The 20096-nt window shown below is 34.5% G+C and overlaps 1 protein-coding gene and 1 long non-coding RNA gene across 2 annotated transcripts in view; both read left to right on the top strand.

Moving 5' to 3' along the window:
- The window catches only part of LOC126975650 (uncharacterized), a 157065-nt gene that overhangs the window by 88431 nt on the left and 48538 nt on the right, over window positions 1–20096 (top strand). The gene's annotated exons all lie outside the window — the stretch shown is intronic.
- The window catches only part of LOC126975621 (NGFI-A-binding protein homolog), a 54116-nt gene continuing 45032 nt past the window's right edge, over window positions 11013–20096 (top strand). Inside the window, exon 1 of the mRNA XM_050823610.1 lies at window positions 11013–11321. Coding sequence (XP_050679567.1) covers window positions 11198–11321 — 124 coding nt within the window. The 5' untranslated portion in view covers window positions 11013–11197. The remainder of the gene's footprint in view (window positions 11322–20096) is intronic.

The following is a 20096-nucleotide window of genomic DNA, read 5'->3' as shown; positions in this document are numbered from 1 at the left end:
TTGTAAATAGCTTTAAAAGTAGATAGCTAAGTGTATTCTGAACGCATCGCAAGACCATTTTAAATTGTTTTTACACCACGATGCAAGTACAAAGACACCACAGTTAAATGAACACCGTCGTTATAAAAGTTTTTGCGACTGACAACACTCATTACAACGTTTCCTCCCGCGCTTTCTTGAAAATTAAAGAGTCGCCGCATTAATTTTATCCGTATGTTGTGATGTTTTTGCGCCGTTTGCCGGCGTTATGGCGGGCGGTTTTTGTCGGGTGTTGCCGCATCGCGCTTCTCAGACTCCACCCGGCGGCAAAAACTGGCCGTGCCGCGGACGAGGGAATTAGCACAAAAACTATAAAGCCTAACAGCGTTGTGCTATGAAAGTTCTAAGGCTGATATGCACTGTTGTATGCTTACTAGAATAAGTTTCACTTCTCTCAATTTCCACATTGCCAACATAATATAAAGATAATTGGATTTTGTAACTTGAAAGAAAAAAATCATTGTCCTTTTAATATTTAAAAAAAAAAATTAAGTACCAATATTGGGGCACGTTATTCTACAAAATCACTAGCATTTTGTTGACTAACAATTAACACCAACATAAGGGTTTTTTTTTCACACAGAGTAGGGAAGGATACGCTGTATAATTTATGTTTATTGATGAAAATAATATGAATAGCTTCTATATATTAATGAGTGATACTTCCTTTTCTAGTGCACACACTTATATTTAGTTTTATACCTGTTTTTTTGTATATGTTCATCATAAGAACGATTCATTGATTATTATTTATAAATATTGTTCTCATGTAAGTGACAGTTTGTAATGTTTTTAATGAGAATAAATTATCTTTAAACCGAATACTCCGTACTCGTATGATACATTGCCGCATAAACTTATTAAGTAGTATAAATTAAGCTCACACCGGTGTGAACACACCCTAACATCGCTTAATATCTGCGACGTCGATGCAATACTATGAGTTCCTTTAACTTTTTGTCTTCTCTCCACTTTTTCAGCGCCATTTGCATCGTTTGCCGCCATTTTATAGTTTTTCCCGCGCATTCGAAATGACGTTTCGTTTCGAATACAGCGGTGTAAAAAGTTTTCGGCGAAATCTTGTATTATTAATGCACATTTATGTGTAAATTTTTAATGGCATTAATTAAATTTACATTAGGGCATTTCAAATTTGAATTTTTTAGATGATGAAATGTATCTTTTTTTGAATCGGAAAGGAATTCGGCATTGTTAATTGATAAGAATTTCTTGTAGGAAAATTCTTTCTTTAAGAACGACAGAATACTATTTCTTATGAGACACAATAAGTATGTTGAATAACCTAGATTCTTATTGGAATCTGGCGCTAATTTCTGACTTGTTACGATTACTTCAGTTTATAACAAATTCATCTTCTTCTCAGAACGTGGATGGAACATTTTTTAAATTGAACTAAAAGAACTGAACGAACAACAACCTAGATGATGTGATTTCAATCGCTGAAAAAAAAAACGGCTTGAATCACTTTGTTTCCACCTCAGAGCTTACTAAGCCCTTAGCAAAGTCAAATAAAAAAAAGAAAATGAACTAAAGATAAAAAATATTTGTTTACGTAAACTTGTGAAAGTACTTAGTTTTCTTTATTTTTACAACAAGTATGCAAAATCGTCAAAAAGTAACTACGTAAGCCACGTAAAATATTATTCTAAGCTTACTTAGGTACGTAGGTACTAGATCTAGATAGATCCTCTTACTGCTAGACACCCGATGAAAACAGGCCCGGTTTATTACTTTGGTGTGCGTGAGAAGCTACGTCTTACACTGTCAATTTGTATATCACCTTGTGTTAGTGTGTGTGTGTTTATCAAAATAGAGGTTAACTGTCAACCTCAATTTTTTTTCTACGTTTTCACAGATGTTACAGTTTATCTAGACGTTTAAATGATCTTAGGTAGAGAGTATCAAGAAACCAAAATAACATTTTTTTTTATATTTTTATAAAGCCTTCTGTAGTTTCTTTAACCAATACTGTGAATACCAAATTTACATTTTTCATAGGTATTATTATTACACTTAGTATTTTCTTTAATTAACGCGAGTGTTACACATAAATAAAACACTTTTAAAGGATTAAAACGCGTGTTACGTTTTTATTATTTTTAACTCGACGTTTCAAGACCTTTTCAGATCATTTTTCTGCCCCTGAAAACAGTTACAATTACACGCGTTTAAATTATTTAAAAGTGTTTTATTGAAATTATTATACTTCCTCTTGCTCTCGTTATTAAAGTGAAACTTTTATTACATCGTCTCCAACATTTTCGTCTGTGTGTTGCATGTCGCGTGACGGTCGCGCGGCGCGTATACTTCGCAGCAGCTGACCGTGCAGTGTATAGACTATTACTCATTTAGTTACACTTTTATTATTTCCCACTATCATTCCAATTTTGCAAGTATAAAATTAAGTTTGATAAAGCGATTTTTATATCCTTAATGGAATATTATTCCAAAAAATTTTAATTAAATGTCTATAATGTGAAAAAAAGTTCCACTTTTACCGTGGTTTCATAAAACCAGACAATCCTTTTCTTTAAATAGGTATTTCAGTGAAAAGTTGCTAAATCTGCCTAACGTGGAATTTGAATTCGATTTGCAGAGTTACATGGTTTTTTTTATCACGTACCTACCACCATGAGGAAACGGTGATTTTGAGCTTTGACGTAATTATATCGTTTTGTACTACAGATTTGCCAGACGAGAGGATCCGGAGGAAGTAGTCTTTTACCTTTCGCGGCAACTTCACTCCGGTTGCGTCGATGATGCCCAAACATTTTGCTTAGAAGACAGTATTATGAGCTCCAAGTGATGCGGCTATGTTTAGATCCGAGATTACTTCGTATCCTGTGCCAGACCTTGTTTTTTTTAAAGAAAATAAGGGACGAGACGAGCCGGACTTTTAGCTGATGCTAATTGATACGCTTCAAGTATTGAAAAACCCGCAAAATTCTCAGCGGCACTACAACTGCGCTCGTCACCTTGAGACATAAGATGTCAAGTCTCATTTGCCCAACAATTTCACTAGCTACGGTGCCCTTCTGCCCATAACACAGTAATGCTTATACATTACTGCTTCACGGAAAAAATAAGCGCGGTTGTTTTCACGCTGTCGGTGAAAATTCTCAATCTTTTACTTTAAGACCCTCATTCCATTCTTCGTACAACAATATTTTTTTCAGTTTAAGCCCATTTTTCTAATTAACATATTAAATTTGAACTGGGTAAAGTAAGCTTCAGATACCCAATATACTATTTATATTTATTATAGTATAGTATAAGTTACCAACAGATACTTACCCCCTTATTCATAATAGTCTGCTAACTTAAAGCATTGCTAATTCTCACTCTGTCTTCTTCTATTGACCTAAGTCAGCATGAGAAATAACACTCCTTAGCGGCTGTTTTAACTTAGCGGACCATTATGAAAAAGGGGGTTAATATTTAGAAGATAATTTAGAATTCTGTACAAAATAAATAGAAATTAAAGTTACTAAAAAAAGCTTCTAGACACTCCTAATTAATTTCAGTCTGCCCAATAATTGAAATTATTTTTAAGTACTTCAAATAATGGAATATTTAATTTACTCGTATTTACTTTCAATAATATACTGTAAATGAACCGTTTTTAATGGAAAGGCCAGATGACCTAAAGTCTGTATAGGACCTTAGATTAAGGGTTGGCCTCCGCTGCGCTCCAAATAGCTACCCGCACTACCTAACAACAATAGCTTTTTTATAACGGCAACTATTAGATGCTTGTGTGCGTGGCATATTGACACTCAATGGCATCATTCAAATTTGGTAATATAGGCTTCGTGTTATTTTACATTGAAATTAATAAAATTAAAAAATACTTATGATATGTGATCCCAGTGTCTGACTTACTTCTTGTAGTATTATTTTTACAACGTTTTACTAAGCAACCCGGCATTTTAGTTTCAATTATTAGCAAAGTTTAACAGAACATGTGGCACGTCACAAAGTGTTTATCGCCCACTTTTTTTTTATGGAATAGGAGGACAAACGAGCGTACGGGTCATTTGTTGTTAAGTGATCACCGCCGCCCACAATCTCTTGCAATACCAGAGGAATCACAGGAGCGTTGCCGGCCTTTAAGGAAGGTGTACGCGCTTATTTTGAAGGTACCCATGTCGTATCGTCCCGGAAACACCGCACAAGGAAGCTTATTCCACAGCTATGTAGTACGTGGAAGAAAGCTCCTTGAAAACCGCACTGTGGAGGACCGCCACACATCCAGATGGTGAGGATGATATCCTAACTTGTGGCGTGTCGTGCGAAGGTGGAATGGGCGTACTATAAGTTGCTGTACTTTACGACTACGCCTGCGGTATCTAGCTGGAGCGCAGCGGTGACTAATCCTTAGCCTAAGTATAGGATTTAATAAATATTTTAATAAGGAGTTATCCTGAGTGTACTAAGAAGTGCTGTGCCCTTCGATCAGTGACAAAAGAACAATTATTACGGTATGCTAAAAGTATGTAACATGCATACAAAACTGATAACGTGACTGTTACATCAATTTTAGCAGTGCGAAGCTCCTTTGCACAGGATGCCGACTAGATTATAGGTACCACAACGACGCCTGTTTCTGCCATGAAGCAGTAATGTGTAAACATTACCGTGTATCGGTCTGAAAGGCGCCGTAGCTGGTGAAATTACTGGGTAAATGGGACTTTATATCTAATGTCTCAAGGTGACAAGCGCAGTTGTAGTGCCGCTCAGAATTTTTGGATTTCTTAAGAATCCTGAGCGGCATTGCATTGTAATGGAAAGGGCGTATCTATTACTATCAGTTGAACGTCCTGCCCGTCATGTCCCTTATTGGCATAAAAAAAAATCAAAAAATCAAACACAATTTGGTATTTGGGCCTTTGTGACACAGCTGGTCTCCAAGTCGCACCCTGAACAGGTTCACGATATTTGTGAAGAAAATGCGTCGAAGGCGAGGCTTGATCGTGAGAAAATACAGACTCACTTAGCTGCCGCCCGATGTGGCCATTAAACCAGCGGGATTATCTCAATGAAAATTCATAGAAAATGTTTCGTAGACTTGCTTGTCATAATTCGTCACGGCCACGTTATTAAGTACCGTGACTTTTCATGTCACGAACTAATTTATCCTTTTCAACATTGCAATATATGGCTTTCATCAAACGTAGAAATAACGTTTAAAATGAACATAACTCACGTTCAAGAATATTATTTAGTACAATATAATCGCGCACAATCCCCGCTCTTAGTTACCCATGAGTGAATCAGTAATAGCCGAACTTGATTTGAAGTCATGTAAAATCATCATCAAGCTCCCACAAGTTATCTCATCAATGTGACTCTTTAAGCCAAGATGTTGTTCAGAACGGTGGGAGGGATTCAGAACAACAGGAATTTCATAGTAGACTTAGAACCTTGTTAAAAGAATGTGTAGGATCTGATAAATTACAGTACCACTCTAACAAACTTTCTATTCTCAATTCTTAGATAATCAATCCAATTTCTATCACCAATGTAATATTTGATACGCTGTGAACGTTATAAAAAACGTGTCTCACATAGAATACATACATCTTGGCACTTTTGTGCACTTACTTTATTCGAATGTAGCGTACATTCCTCATCATCCCTCCCTCGTTGATCATCATTAAGCCATTAAATTGGGTGAGATGAGCAGGACGTTCAGCTGATGGTAATTGATAAGCCTTGCCCATTACAATGCAGAGTTGCTTGGGATTCTTGTAATACCCACTACTGAGCAGGTAGTACAATTGCGCTCGTCACCTTGAGACATTTGATATAAAGTCCCATTTACCCAGTAATTTCACCAGCTACGGCGCCTTTCAGACCGATACACGGTAATGTTTACACATTACTGCTACATGGCAGAAATAGGCGCCGTTGTGGTACCTAACCGGCATCCTGCGCAAAGGAACCTCCCACTGATGCAGATATAGGCGTCGTTGTGGTACCCATAATCTAGCCTGCATCCTTTGCAAAGGAGCCTCCCACTGGCAGCAACGAAATACCTATCATCAATTTTAGGAATCAAGGAAGGCCACTTATTCCCTCTATTATTAATTTAACAATATCATAACAATTACCACATATTTAAATATTTGTAAATTTGTGCAAATTAGTGATAATAAATTTTTTATAAGCAATTGTAACCGCGCTTTGCGAGGCCTAAGTTTTTCTGTAAATCATATAGAAGGGACTATTATGGCAGTGTAGGTTTTTCCTGAGGCCGGTGAAAGGTTGAATCGTCGCAATGTCGCTAGAAATATGCCGATATGATGATAAACCGACTCTACTCGTTGTGTGGGAAAGGTTTTTGTGAAAACATCGGAAAAACTGTGTGTGAATCGGCGGAGGAAAGCGGGATCTTTCTCCGTGTAGGATCCAGTTAGTTTATTGTGCCTTAGTGACGAATAACTAACTTTGTAAAGTCAGTCACGTTAGATAACAACGCACGGCTATAGGGTTCACTTGATGGTAAGTAACACAATAACCCCGCCCATTACATCATTAGTAGGTGGAGTTAATATTCAATCGTCGATTACTGGAGTTATTTATCAAAGTTATGTTGACAACAAGGTCTAATCTAATCTCATACTCAAAACCTCCACAGTGCGGTTTTCAAGGAGCTTTCTTCCACGTACTACAAAGCTGTGGAATAAGCTTTCTTGTGCGGTGTCTCCGGGACGATAAGACAAGGGTACCTTCAAAAAAATGCGCATACACCTTCCTTTTAGGCCGGCAACGCTCCTGTGATTCCTCTTGTGTTGCAAGAGAATGAAGGCGGCGGTGATCACTTAACACCAGGTGACACGTACGCTCGTTTGTATGGGAGTGTTTAATATTAAAATTTAGGATATTTCTCGTTTGATTCTAAAAAAGTTAATAAAGCTATTTCATTATTTTTTTGTTAGTTTTAGCTTACAATCTATAAAAATCATTAGTTTTTATTATCTTTAAGGCGACGTCACCAAATGGCCCAACCTAAGATCAGCGCTGGTATACAAACCAGCAGACATGCTAAGTTCGGACCAATTTGTGACGTATAGAAAATAATATTCCATAAATAATTTTGTTTGTTTACTATACGTTACAAGTAAACATTTTTCTTTCTTTCTTTCATTATCTCTTCTTATTATCATTTCTTTCTTAAAGGGCGCATGAATGTTGACGAAATTCGGTCCTACTTTGCGAATTTCCTCGGCCAGCAGCGTATAATTGTTGGATTGAGTTATGATGATGAAGGAGTTATCATCTTCCATTAAGTTATCCCGACGTTCGTTCATTGATGGCTGCTATAAGACCTTCCAGCCATACGCAACATTGACGAAAACCAACTATAGGCAGGAGGCACATTTGAATACAAAGGCAACAACATATTTTTATGTACAGACACATTACGCTTACAATTATCAAATATATGAAATTCTCGTGTCGCGGTGTTTGTTACCAAACTCCTCCGAAACGGCTGAACCAATTTGTTTGAAATATTGTGTGCGTATCAGGTAGGTCTGAGAATCGGCCAAAATCTATTTTTCATACCCCTAAATAATTTTTATTTAAAAAAAATTATGTTTAATTTTTTATGATTCAGCATTGAAAAATACATACATCTTCAAATTTTCACCCTTCTACAATCTACAACTATTTTTGTATCGCGTTTTTTATATTATTCTGCTCCATCCACAAATCCGCTACAGGCTTGCAAGATGGCAATCGAATACAATAATTGTAGTACGATATATTTGGTATTTGGCAATACAACGTTTGCTAGGTCGGCTAGTATCTTATATAGATCCATCTAAGTGCGCACCATAATACCAAATATTTCCGAACACATTTGGGTTAAGAAGCACTATCGAGTTGATATACATTACAATAATTAACACTACAAACGATCTCTATTCACAAACGATAAAATACAGTCAATTATATTAAAAATACTTAATGATATGAACACCCAAAAAAACTTGCCCCCTCAAAAGAAAGCGGTTGCAAAGAGGGTAACCTATATTTTGTAGCATGCAAGTTCCAACGCCGGTCGGCCATATTAATTTTTATTATTTCCCCGAACCGAAGTGTTTTGAGGCAATTGCGAATGAGCTTGCCAACTTATTAAAGTTTTTTTTTAATTTAGTGTTGCCACGGAAGGTATCCTTTTTTGCGTAGTTTTTTGCGCAGACTATTTTAAAAGGTATATAGTTCAAAATTAATCTATTTTACTCCTATAATTATGAATCAAACATAATGGGAGTTTGCAAAACCAACTATTTTATCTGATTCACTTTTTGGTTTTGAAATTTTAAGATTACCTAAAGATATAAAATAAGGTATTGTGCTTTCACCGTGTAGGCTTTGTTAGACATAGTTTTGTAATTGAATTGACTTCTCATTAAAGATCAACCTTTTCCGAAATGGTGGTAGATATTAAAGGGACAGAAAGCTTGATATTCATAAGTGTCATTACCTTGACCTACATGAATAAAGTGGTTTTGATTTGACAATCTAAAAGTATTACGATGAGTTGTAGGCCAAGTGTCCTTTCTTTGAAGGACCTTGCCTTCAAATATCGCAAAGTTGTACGTGAATAAAGTTATAAACCGCACTGTAAAGGAACATACATCCAGATGTTGGATAGGTTAAAGCGGTAGATGACACACTATGAAGCGATATCTCTCTCTCGCAACGCCAAGAGCTCTAGAACTCAAAATTTTACTAAAAAATTTCGAACTATTCACGAAATAATGTGGGTATCACCACTTTTATCACTTATTCACTTATCAAAATTGTAGATATGACTTAGGGACCTTCAAGAAAAGAGTATACCACCTTAAAGACCAGCAACGCATCTCTTGACACCTGTTGTTTCAGATTTCCATGGGTGGTTGCCTCTTGCCTGTATGTCTCCTCTTATATAAAAAAAAAACATTGCGTACGTACAAAGTACACATGTCAGAAGTGAAACCTGCATAGTGCATGAACCTCTAAACTGCATATGAATTCCTGGTATGTGTTGCTAGGATGACACATGATTTCAACCGCTATGAAAGACATTCCTACCACCACTTGGAGTCAGAATATATTAAGGTATACTCGCGCCATACTTAAGACAATCTCTTCTTTAACTATGATCGCCTGGTACCAAAACATTGTATTATGCTTCCTATCTCATTATCTCCCCCATGTTAAATATTATGAATTGATGTGACTGCTCTTTTTACTGTCGCTTTTTCGTTTCATCGACTTTCAAATCACAACGATGATAAAGAAGTTTTCACTTCAATAGTATGCATATTTCTATCTCATTCTTTGCCGGCTTCATCCTACACATTTTTGTATTTGTGTCTCTTACCTGTCGTTTTTTCCGTTGCATCCGGTTCAAATCTCAACGATTCAAAAGAAGTTTCACTACAAAAATAGAAATCAGAATTAGAAAATTCACATTAATGGTTGAAAAAGAAGAATATGTTAGCAATACAATTTACCAAAGGCTGACACACTAGTATGGCAATGTTAAATAAGATAGTTTTGTATGCATTACTTGCATTGAATTATTTACTCTAACTAGTTATGAAATATTTTTTATGGAAGAGGACTAACAACCATACGTACCGGTTACTTGATGGTACGTGACAAAACCAAAGAGGATGTAAATACTGAGTAATGACAGGCGGGTCTGCCTGAGTATAAATTGAAATTAAGTTTAGTTTGAAACGTAACATGAAAGTGATTTGACATATTATGTGATTTGACATATTACATTATGGCGACGAAGTATAATCCGGCTAAGTCTACAAGCGAACAGTTGCTTAAAACGTAGTGGATTTCGGCTGCTTCCGTTTTTTACAAAGTTATAGCCGTTATCTGTCAATCTCAGGGGCGTGCATTGGTTTTCTGGCAAAGTAGGCACTGTGGATCTAAAGGTCGTAGTTGAGTTTTAGAATATAATAATAATAATCATTTATTTCGGATTCATTCATGAGATTACATCCATATTTATTAATACAATTTGCAAACTCAAAATCAACTATTTAGAAAATAAATAAAATAAAATAAAATAAAATAACAGGCTGGTCCGGATGGACTTCCCGATGATGACGGCAAATTACTATACGACTGTGTGCAGCCGAATCCAACGATCCAGCATCGGGGAGTCCCACCGGTCCGACAGCGTACGCAATATGCAAAGATTACTTACCGTTGGTATCTAGCGTAAGGAAAATTTTATAAGTGAGTGTTCAATAGAAGTTTGGTTATGGTTATGATAAAAAAACGGAATCAAGTTTAACTAAATCAAATTTAACAATAGTGCTATATTTATTTCGGTTTATATCGAGGTAGGCACTGCCTAATTACCTATATGATATGCACGCCCCTGGTCAATCTATCAATGACTGCACGTTTCATACAATCGAGTGAATTGCTCATTTTCTTATAGAGTTTCCAGAAGAATCACAAGAGCGATGCTGATCTTATAAGGCGTCAAATAAACGGCTAAATGTATTCGAAAATCGAAGACACATTGGTGAGAGTCAACGGTTCTACTTATAGCGCCACCGACTGTTAAATATTTTATTTCTAATTTAAAACTCTTTTACTTTATAATATTCACTTACAATAAAAAATGAATATTATAACAATTTTTATCATTGCAATTATTTAAAATATGGAATCGTATTCACTTAAAACTTAAATGTAACTTTGGAAGTTCTTAGTACGCTGCGATCGATATGAACTAAAAAAGTTTGAATGCGACCCTAATTCGAACCCCTTCCCTTACATAAAGACCCGTCACCCGTACATTAGTAGCTTCGGTTATGTGTTTTTTTATGTGAAATTGTGGGCCACAGTGGGGCGCTGGGCGGAGCGTTGCAGCTGCACCGTAGGGCTCCGCTCATGTCTCGATCACTTCAGTCGCGACTTGGGCTTCAACAAGCCAACGTCACCGCGACAAATCATTCAAAATCGCGTGAAACCGCGCAAAAATATAGATTAAAAACATTGAGAATACAAGCGTGCTAACAGCCTATATGAACTTACTCTATGTTATTATTTTGTCACTGGTGCCTTAGATTTGCGATGTAAAAAATAGTGCGTTTTTGGCGGGTTAATGTGTGTGAGCGAGAAAGATAATATGGAGAGCCCGGGCGAGGAAACGGGACGGACGCATGTCCCCGCGACCCCGCAACCCAACGGCTCCAATAAGATAATCGGAAGAAACGTGAATGGAACCAGTAAGTCACAATAATTATTATGACGTTTTTACGTACATTTTCAGGTCATTTTAGCCCAATATAGACATGCATAATTAATGTTATGCGGTTGATATTAATTAGGGATAATTTCATACAATAAATCATTTTTATGAAAACATAAATTCATTTTGAAATTGTTTATCTGGGTTATTGTACCCGCTTTAAGTTAACGAAGTTTTTTAACAAAGAATTCAAGTTTTTATTTATTTTATATTGACTTTATGTCCAATGAAAGAAAATAATAATGCAGTTTGTCTACAGTATCAAAAATGTATTTTATACTATGACACAAAAAACAAAATAAAAATTAAAATTAATCCGTCGAACATAACTCCGTCTATTATAATACTTGACTATTAAAAATATGCATTTTTTTAATCCTTTTTATCCAAACGGATATTTAACTAAAATGATTACAATTCTCTTCTTCCACCATCATTGCTGTATTAATACCATCTTATAAAAACCAATATTTACCTTTGTGGATATTTATTTTTATATTTTAACGATCGCTTAACGATCCATTATTTACATTAATTCCAATACATACACTACAGTGTTGCGTTTGTAAGAACATTTATATTTCTGTATCTTCAACTCCAAATATTTTCTGAAACTTTTTACATTTCTCGCATTTTTAGTACTAATTACCACAGAGTACTTTTCCTAGTGAATTATGTTTTGTAAAAAGATAGTATGTTGTAAGTTTAGATCATATATATACGTCTAGAAAGACAACGACAGCTGTGAAAACGTCGAAAAACTTGAATTTAGAACTAACCTCCATTTTCAGCAATAATTCACGTACACTAACACAAAGTGTCATACAAATCGCGAGTGTAAGACGTAGCTTGTCAAGCATACAAAACTAATATTCCTGACCTGTTTTTATCGGTTGTCTAACAGCGAGAGACTATCTAGACGTATAATTTATCTACGGTTGTAAGATTACGCAAAAATAAAATAGTAAGTATAATTTTTGGGATGGTAATTTATCTATCTATATATATATATATATATATATATATAGATAGAGTCTCTATAATATATATATATATATATATTATATAGAGTCTATATAATATATATATATATATATATATATATATAAAAATCAATTGCTGTTCGTTAGTCTCGCTAAAACTCGAGAACGGCTGGACCGATTAGGCTAATCTTGGTCTTGAATTATTTGAGAAGGAAGGTTTAAAAGTTTTGAATAAACATGAAAATGCTCGGATTTAAATAAACACAACAATTTTGATTTTCCCCCGTCGTTCATAAATCAAATTGAAAGAATAGTTGAAAATGAATAACTAATTAGAATTTTTATATCTTTCTTACTTTCTCAGGAGGTAAAAAGAAAATTTAATATTTGGTAGATTAACTACAGTTGTTAACTATCTATCAGATTAATTTTATGTAGATTAATAAATCTTAAGCATTGCCACAAATTAAAATTCTGAACGCAAACAATTTTTATTTGACATTTGCCATCAAAGTATATTTTATGTAGATTGATAAATCTTAAGTTTTGTCAAAAAAAAAAATTCTGAACTTAGGTTCAGCACCACAAAACAAAACAAAAAAAAGCAAAAAAGTTTATTTTAAAGCTTTAAATTGATGTGTCTGTCAATATCAAATTGAAACCTTATAAAAAGCCAGTATTATAAGAAAACTCTGTTTTGTAAGTAAGCAGCATCATGTGTAATTATATTGTGTTTATAATCGAAAATAATAATAAAATTTCATTCATATCGAGCATTTCATTTTATATCTTTTCATAAAAAAAAGGATGCCTTTCGTTTGTTTTAACTTCATTTTCTACAAAAGTTTAGGTCTTTTATTTATCCATTGAGGCAGTACGAAGTCTGTCGGGTCAGCTAGTTAATAAATATTGATAGTAGAAAATACTACGTGTTTTGTGTATTTTTTGTAATACATCAAATAAAGTATTGATCTTTTGACAATATATAGCAAATATATTGTCATTATATAGGTAGGTACTTATTATAACCAAAACCTTAAGGTATATTTTATTTATATGTATTGTAGGAATTCAACATAAATTTCAATGATATTGGCCAACGGCTATCTTCTACCGTTTTTATCACGAGGAGTGTTCCGAAGAGCTGTTTGACTTGATTCCTGCCGCCGAATTCCATCTTCGCACGACACGCCACAAATTAGGATATCATCACCACCATCTGGATGTTTGGTGGTCCTCCACTGAACGGGTTTTCAAGAAACTTCCTTAAAAAAAGCACGTACCTCCCCTAAAGGCCGGCAACACTCATGTTGCGAGAGACTGTGAGTGCCAGTGATCACATAATATAAGATGATCCGTAGCTCGAAAAAAAACAATGGAAAAAAAAATGGCAATCTTAATTCGCCGTTGGTTTTGAAAGTGTCAGTTGCTAATTAATGATATTTAATAAAAGTAGAGTGATTTCACTTCACGTGCTGGTGGTAAATATATCTATATATTTATATAAAATTTAATTAACTAAATTCATTTGTTTCCGATATCGTGTTGCATTGTGCAACTTACTCTCATCACGCACCAGATGAAGTATAATTTTAAAAGTTATGTTAAATAGTGTTTTATGTTACAGGATAATATGATAATTGCGAGAGTTTTATTATGTTTTTTTAATATATTTGCGATAGGTTTACGAAAGGCCAATATTAAACTATTAAGATATTTAAGGTTTTGGAAACTTCTTCATGCCACCTGGATCCAACTTTTACGATTTTTTTACCGACTTTTATTCTTGGGCTGTATAGTATATATATTAATAAATGTAGTTGAATTATAATTTGTATACCCTTTAAGAAAATTTTGAGAAAAAATAAATCAAATTACAAATTTCTATATTTAAGTAGGTAGCTATTAATAAATTCCAACGTGCTTATAATCTACCAAACCGATTAATATTTTTTTAAACAATTTATAACAATAATAGCTTAAATTTTAATAAAAAAAGGGGGAAAGCGGGTTAGAGACTCACCTGATGGGAAGTGAAAAGGCAACCGTCTATGGACTTCCGCAACACCAGGGGTCAATAGATGCGTTACCCGCCTTATATAACTTGGATATTAAAAAGCTTATTCATATTTTAACTTCATTTTTGGGGATAAAACTTTATTATCATCATCATCATCAGCCGGAAGACGTCCACTGCTGGACAAAGGCCTCCCCCAAAGATTTCCACGACGATCGCTCCTGCGCTGCCCTCATCCAACGAATTCCGGCAGTCTTGACCAGATCATCGGTCCATCTTGTGGGGGGCCTACCAACACTGCGTCTTCCGGTACGTGGTCGCCATTCGAGGACTTTACTGTCCGTCGAACTATGTGCCCTGCCCACTGCCACTTCAGTTTGGCAATCATTTGGGCTATGTCAGTATATTTGATTTACGCTTTATTATGTTTATAATATAAAGTGTTTTGTAAGATCTAGGAAACTAGGAAAACCTGACTATTTGCGACGTAAACTTTGAGCAGCACTTACATACCTCATATAAAAAAAAACCTTTGTGAAATGCATTTCTGACGAGCACAGCAAAACACAAATAACACTGCAGCTTTCAATGCGTCTCGTGCACTAACTTTTTCTTCAGTTCATATTAAAAATTCACCTATACATATTCATTCTTTTTTATTGGTGAGACTAAAATGGCGCGGCAGCTTGGTTCTATGTAAAAACTTGCACAGGGCCTCTTGCGATAACGAACGCTTTTTATGAGCTCATGAATAAAGGTTTTTCGGTGTTTAATGGTATAAAATTATTTTTCTCGGAGTTTTGATTCGAGATTCATAACTTGATGTGAAGAAATATACAGTATTTTATTAACATTTAAATTTTTATAAAGAAATGGCGGAAATACAGCATTGAAACTTCGAAATTTGTTCGACATGGTTACATACTCCTCGCATACAACGAAGAGCGGCTCGAATCATCGACGATCAAGTTATCTCCGATCGGCTTGATTCTTTAGCATTGCGTAGATATGTGGATTCTCTCTGCATCTTCTACCCCATTTATCCGCAGCTGTCCGGGTTGATTCCAGGGGCCGAATTCCACCACCGGACATTACGTGCTAAGTACCATCCGCATCACGTAGACGTCTGGCATTCCACAACCGCGCGTTATCGAAATTTCTTGCCTCGCACAGCAACTTTGTGGAATCAACTACCGGCGGCGTTCTTTCCGAACAGATATGACTAGGGACCTTCAAGAAAAAAGCATACTCCCACCTTAAAGGCCGGCAACGCATTTCTTGACACACCTGTTGTTGCGGATGTCCATGGGCGGTTGCCTCACCTCTCCCCATCCCGTGAGCCTCTTGCCCGTTTGCCCCCTCTCATATAAAAAAAAATTAAGAACAGACTGTGAACTATTCGTAGTTTTGTTAGTAGTATTACTGAGATATCTGAGTTCAGATTGATTTTGAAAAAAAATATTTTCCTTTTAGGATAAAAACTTAAAATTTTTCATTTCTAATTACAATCTAGGTTTAGCCAAGTAAGAAATGAAATTTTAACTTAATTTACTATGTAGAGTAAAAGTGAGAAATTGTCCATTAGCACTATTGTTATTGTCTCTGTTAAGGGAATGATACTATGTTCTTTACACTATGTACATGTTAAATTCACTATTAACTTCACTATGCTTATAACACTAGCTTTTCACTACACTAACTCAAATAGTTTAGTTCTTTTGAGTTTTCTTACCTTTGACTTTTTTTCACGATTTAGAAATAAGTACTTAAGATATTGGTTTTTCATTTTTTACTGTGACTAAAGATTTGTTAGACATGAGAGTCTAAGAGAGCTGAAATGCTGGTTAATGTTGCTTCGGTGTCCATGTTCAGATCGGTACGAGTGTCATCCTTAGAATATATTACTGGCCTCAACGAATAAGGGATTATTTACTGAGAATATCAGGAGAACGTCAACTTTTCCGCACTATTTGCTTTTCATTTCACTTTGCATTAAGAAATAAATTTTTAAACTATGACGCAAGGTAGCGAGCTGGTCGGCTACTTATAAATAGAATTTCGAAAAGTGTGCCCAGTGTCCGTCATTATCAGACGACCAGAAGAGGGAGGAGTATTATCCATTTATATAATTCAAATATTTTTATTTTCTTATCTTATTGAATGTCAAATAACTACCACCCATTCAAAAAGGTATGCCTCAGACCTTCAGAAGAACGGACGCAAGACACTCAGCCGGCTTTATTTTCTTAATTTAGTAACAATAATTGTATCATACACTAAAATTTATAATTAAATAGCCTGAGGGCGTTCCCAGTTTGTGGTATCATCAAGAACATCATTTATGTTATAGTAACCTTTACCACACAAACGTTTTTCAACAATTCTTTTAAATTTGGTAACACATTTGTTTTTGTACATTTTCTGGGATCATGGTGTAAAAGCATAAAATACATCACCCAATAAGTATCATATAAAAAAAAAATCTGTCATGTCTAAATATGACGGGCAAAAAACTTGCAAATAAGTCTGAGGCATCCATTATGATTTACAATAAATTGTTACTTTTATTAGAAAAACAAACAGTGTAAACATAAATAGCTATAAAGATATGTACTCTATTTATTTATTAATAAGTCTTACTATTCACATATCTGAATAATGAAAGGTATGCACAACGTTACTAAACTAAAAAAACCAATGCTAAAAACAAATTAGAATAATAAAAATAATGAATTTACTACTTACTTACAAATCTGTTTAAATATATAAAATAATATCAATTTTATGATCTAATTTACATATTTTATTATAGCTTACACATATGAGTTTAATGGGAGAGTTTAATCCGTATTTCTATAAAATTTTATAAATATTGGGGAATCTATATACCATTGACAGGTTTCGCATATACATATTTACGACGACCTGTACAGCCGAGTGGTTAGTGATCCTACCTACTAAGCTAGAGGTCCCGGCATTTATATGATGAATATGGATGTTTGTTTCAGAGTCATGGATGTTTATATGTATTTATGTATGTTTAAGTTAGTATATATTGTATTAAATATATAGTTGTCTTGCAACCCGTAACACAGACTATATATGCTTTACTTGGGGCAAGATAATTTGTGTAAAAAGTGTGTCAATATTATTATTATTATATTTTGCCTTAAGCAAAACCATAGCACCTTACATTCAACAGTGCAACCAAAGTTCTTTAAATAATACGTATAGTAAAACAACGAACACATTATATTTTCGCAATCCCACTTCTTACAAGATGTAATTGCGTCGCAAAAACGCATGGATTCAAGGAACCATGCGCGGAGTTACGAGTAACATAAATGTAATCTGTGTTCTTACTGCTGCCTCTTTGTCTTCGCTGCCTTTTTTGTAGGTCTACTGTGAACTGTTACATTGATACTTGAATATTTATATATCGTAGCTATAGGCTGATCTACCAAGCTCTTATCTGTATTTTTTATGCTAATACTACATCATCTGCATATATATATATATATATATATATATGTATATATATATATACACATAAAAAAGACATTTTAATAATTATAATTATTACATATTTGTTATGTTTTTTTAAAGTGATAAACCTCTTTTGTGGGATTAATTACCCGAATAAAATTTAAAAACAAAATTTTGTGAACGATGTGGGATTTGAAACCGCGACCTCTTGCGTTCCGTGCGAGCGCTCTTACTGAGCCAACCGTTCGAGTGACGTATCGTCGATAAAATCTTGTATACTTTGTTCAACCCTCAGGTTGTGGCTTCATCTACAGGATCTACTTTAAAGTCCCGGGTCGTTCATAAAATTTTATTTGTGTTATTACATATAGTTATATCTAATTACCGATTCTCTCGCCCATTTATGTCTAACATTAATATTATAATATTTTTTTGACCTAAGCCTAAGACAAACTTTAAAACTAGATTTAAGCCCCGAGTCAAAATATTTGTACGCTTGCAATTCTTACAAGATATAATTGCTTCCCAAAAACACATGACTTCAAAGAAGTATAATATATTGACACACTTTTCCATAGTACGACTTAGTAGTAACAAGTAGCATAAATGTAATCTGTATTTTTATTACTGCCTCAGTTGTATATTCACTTTGTGTTCACTGTAGTTTTTGCAGATATATAGCGAACTAATTACCTTTGATAGTCGAAATATTTTTTATTTCATGTAAGTGCATGATGGTTAGTAGTCACTATCATCTTAATGCTGTTAGCACAGAAATCTTAATCTATAATGTGTTAATAGTGTTGACGTCGAGAGAACGAGGTGTCCCTGAGCACTTCTTCAGAAGATGTCTAACTATGGTACTAGGTAGCTATTGATAGTTAGGTAAATGGCGTTGAAAAATATCAAGAAATGCTATAAAATAATTCGTGGTAATTTTAACCAAAAACTGTATGTAAACCAATCATATAATTTAACCAATCAGTCAGATTAGCTTTAGTACATTATATCCAGTAGAGTGAATACCCAATGATTGTTTAGCTAACTATTTTCTGATAAATATATCAGTATAATATAAGTATCAATATTGATCATTCGCTCTACACACAGTCGACGCGGTAAAAACTCCATTGCAGTATAGATAGTTTGCTAACGGAAAAACCGTGGAAATGCAGGAAAAACTGCGCTCACATGCAACTTACAAAAACTGGGCATTGTGCATTCATTGTAAAAAATAACAATGGATACAATATAATCTGTGGATAATAAGTATAATGAAACTTTCCATTTCCTATCTGGGACTGTCAGTTTTTTTATGTATAACGGCCGTTCCCAATACACTATCTACAGATAGAGATAAATTACTACCTTCTACTGTCAGTAATTAGCTGTCAATAATCTGAAGCTGTCCCAATATACCCGATAAGTCATTCTTATCGCCTTATATAGTGTCTAGTATCGTGAATCGCAATTTCCCTACAAACGTCGTCCCATTGACAGACAGCGTGTACGGATAAGGTGAGTTACCGACGATAAGTTTATTGGGACAAAAAAGTCAACAATAGTTACAATTTTTATCTCAAGTTAGAGATAGACTGAATATTGGGAACGGCCGTAAGCCATTATTTAAATTGAGTCACCTATTTAAAATATCGATATAGGAGAACTACAATATTTAGATGATGATTAAAAATTATTTCCCTCTCGAAATTAACCCCATTCTTTCGTTTTTGACTGTGGCAACACCATCATGCGGACACATTCAAGATATGTTTTTGCTTCAACATTTTTAGCATAAAAGTAGTTTTGTTCTCCAGCTCAGCCATTTGCCAGCTCGCATTTAAATTAATACACTAGCTGTTCTACTTACAATCATGTTTTTCTTGCACAGAATGTTTTAAACACAGAACAGTTGTTTTAAAAGAAATGTTTTATTTATAACATGGATAAGTTATAAGTTCGAAGCCTTTTTGTACATTACTGATAAGAAAAATGACTTATACTATAAGCATTGATTCTCATTATGGTTCTATCTTCGCCAATCACGTACAAATGTGTTTTTGCGTTTTAAAATTCATATGTACGTTTTTGACGCTTTTTAAGGCAACGCTGTTCTGATTCCTCTGGTGTTATAAAAGAGTTGTTAAAAAGTCGTCCATTAAAATAAAAGTGTGTGTGTACTTATGTATGCACGCAAGATGTTATACTTCTTTGGCCTAACGAAGCAAAAAATCATTAAAATGAATTATTTCTCGTTATATATTAC

The sequence above is a fragment of the Leptidea sinapis genome, chromosome 36 (genome assembly GCF_905404315.1).
Source record: "Leptidea sinapis chromosome 36, ilLepSina1.1, whole genome shotgun sequence".
In the NCBI taxonomy this organism is placed as follows: Eukaryota; Metazoa; Arthropoda; class Insecta; order Lepidoptera; family Pieridae; genus Leptidea; species Leptidea sinapis.
The sequence above is the reverse complement of the archived record's forward strand: the minus strand, read 5'-3'. Positions and strand labels throughout refer to the sequence as shown.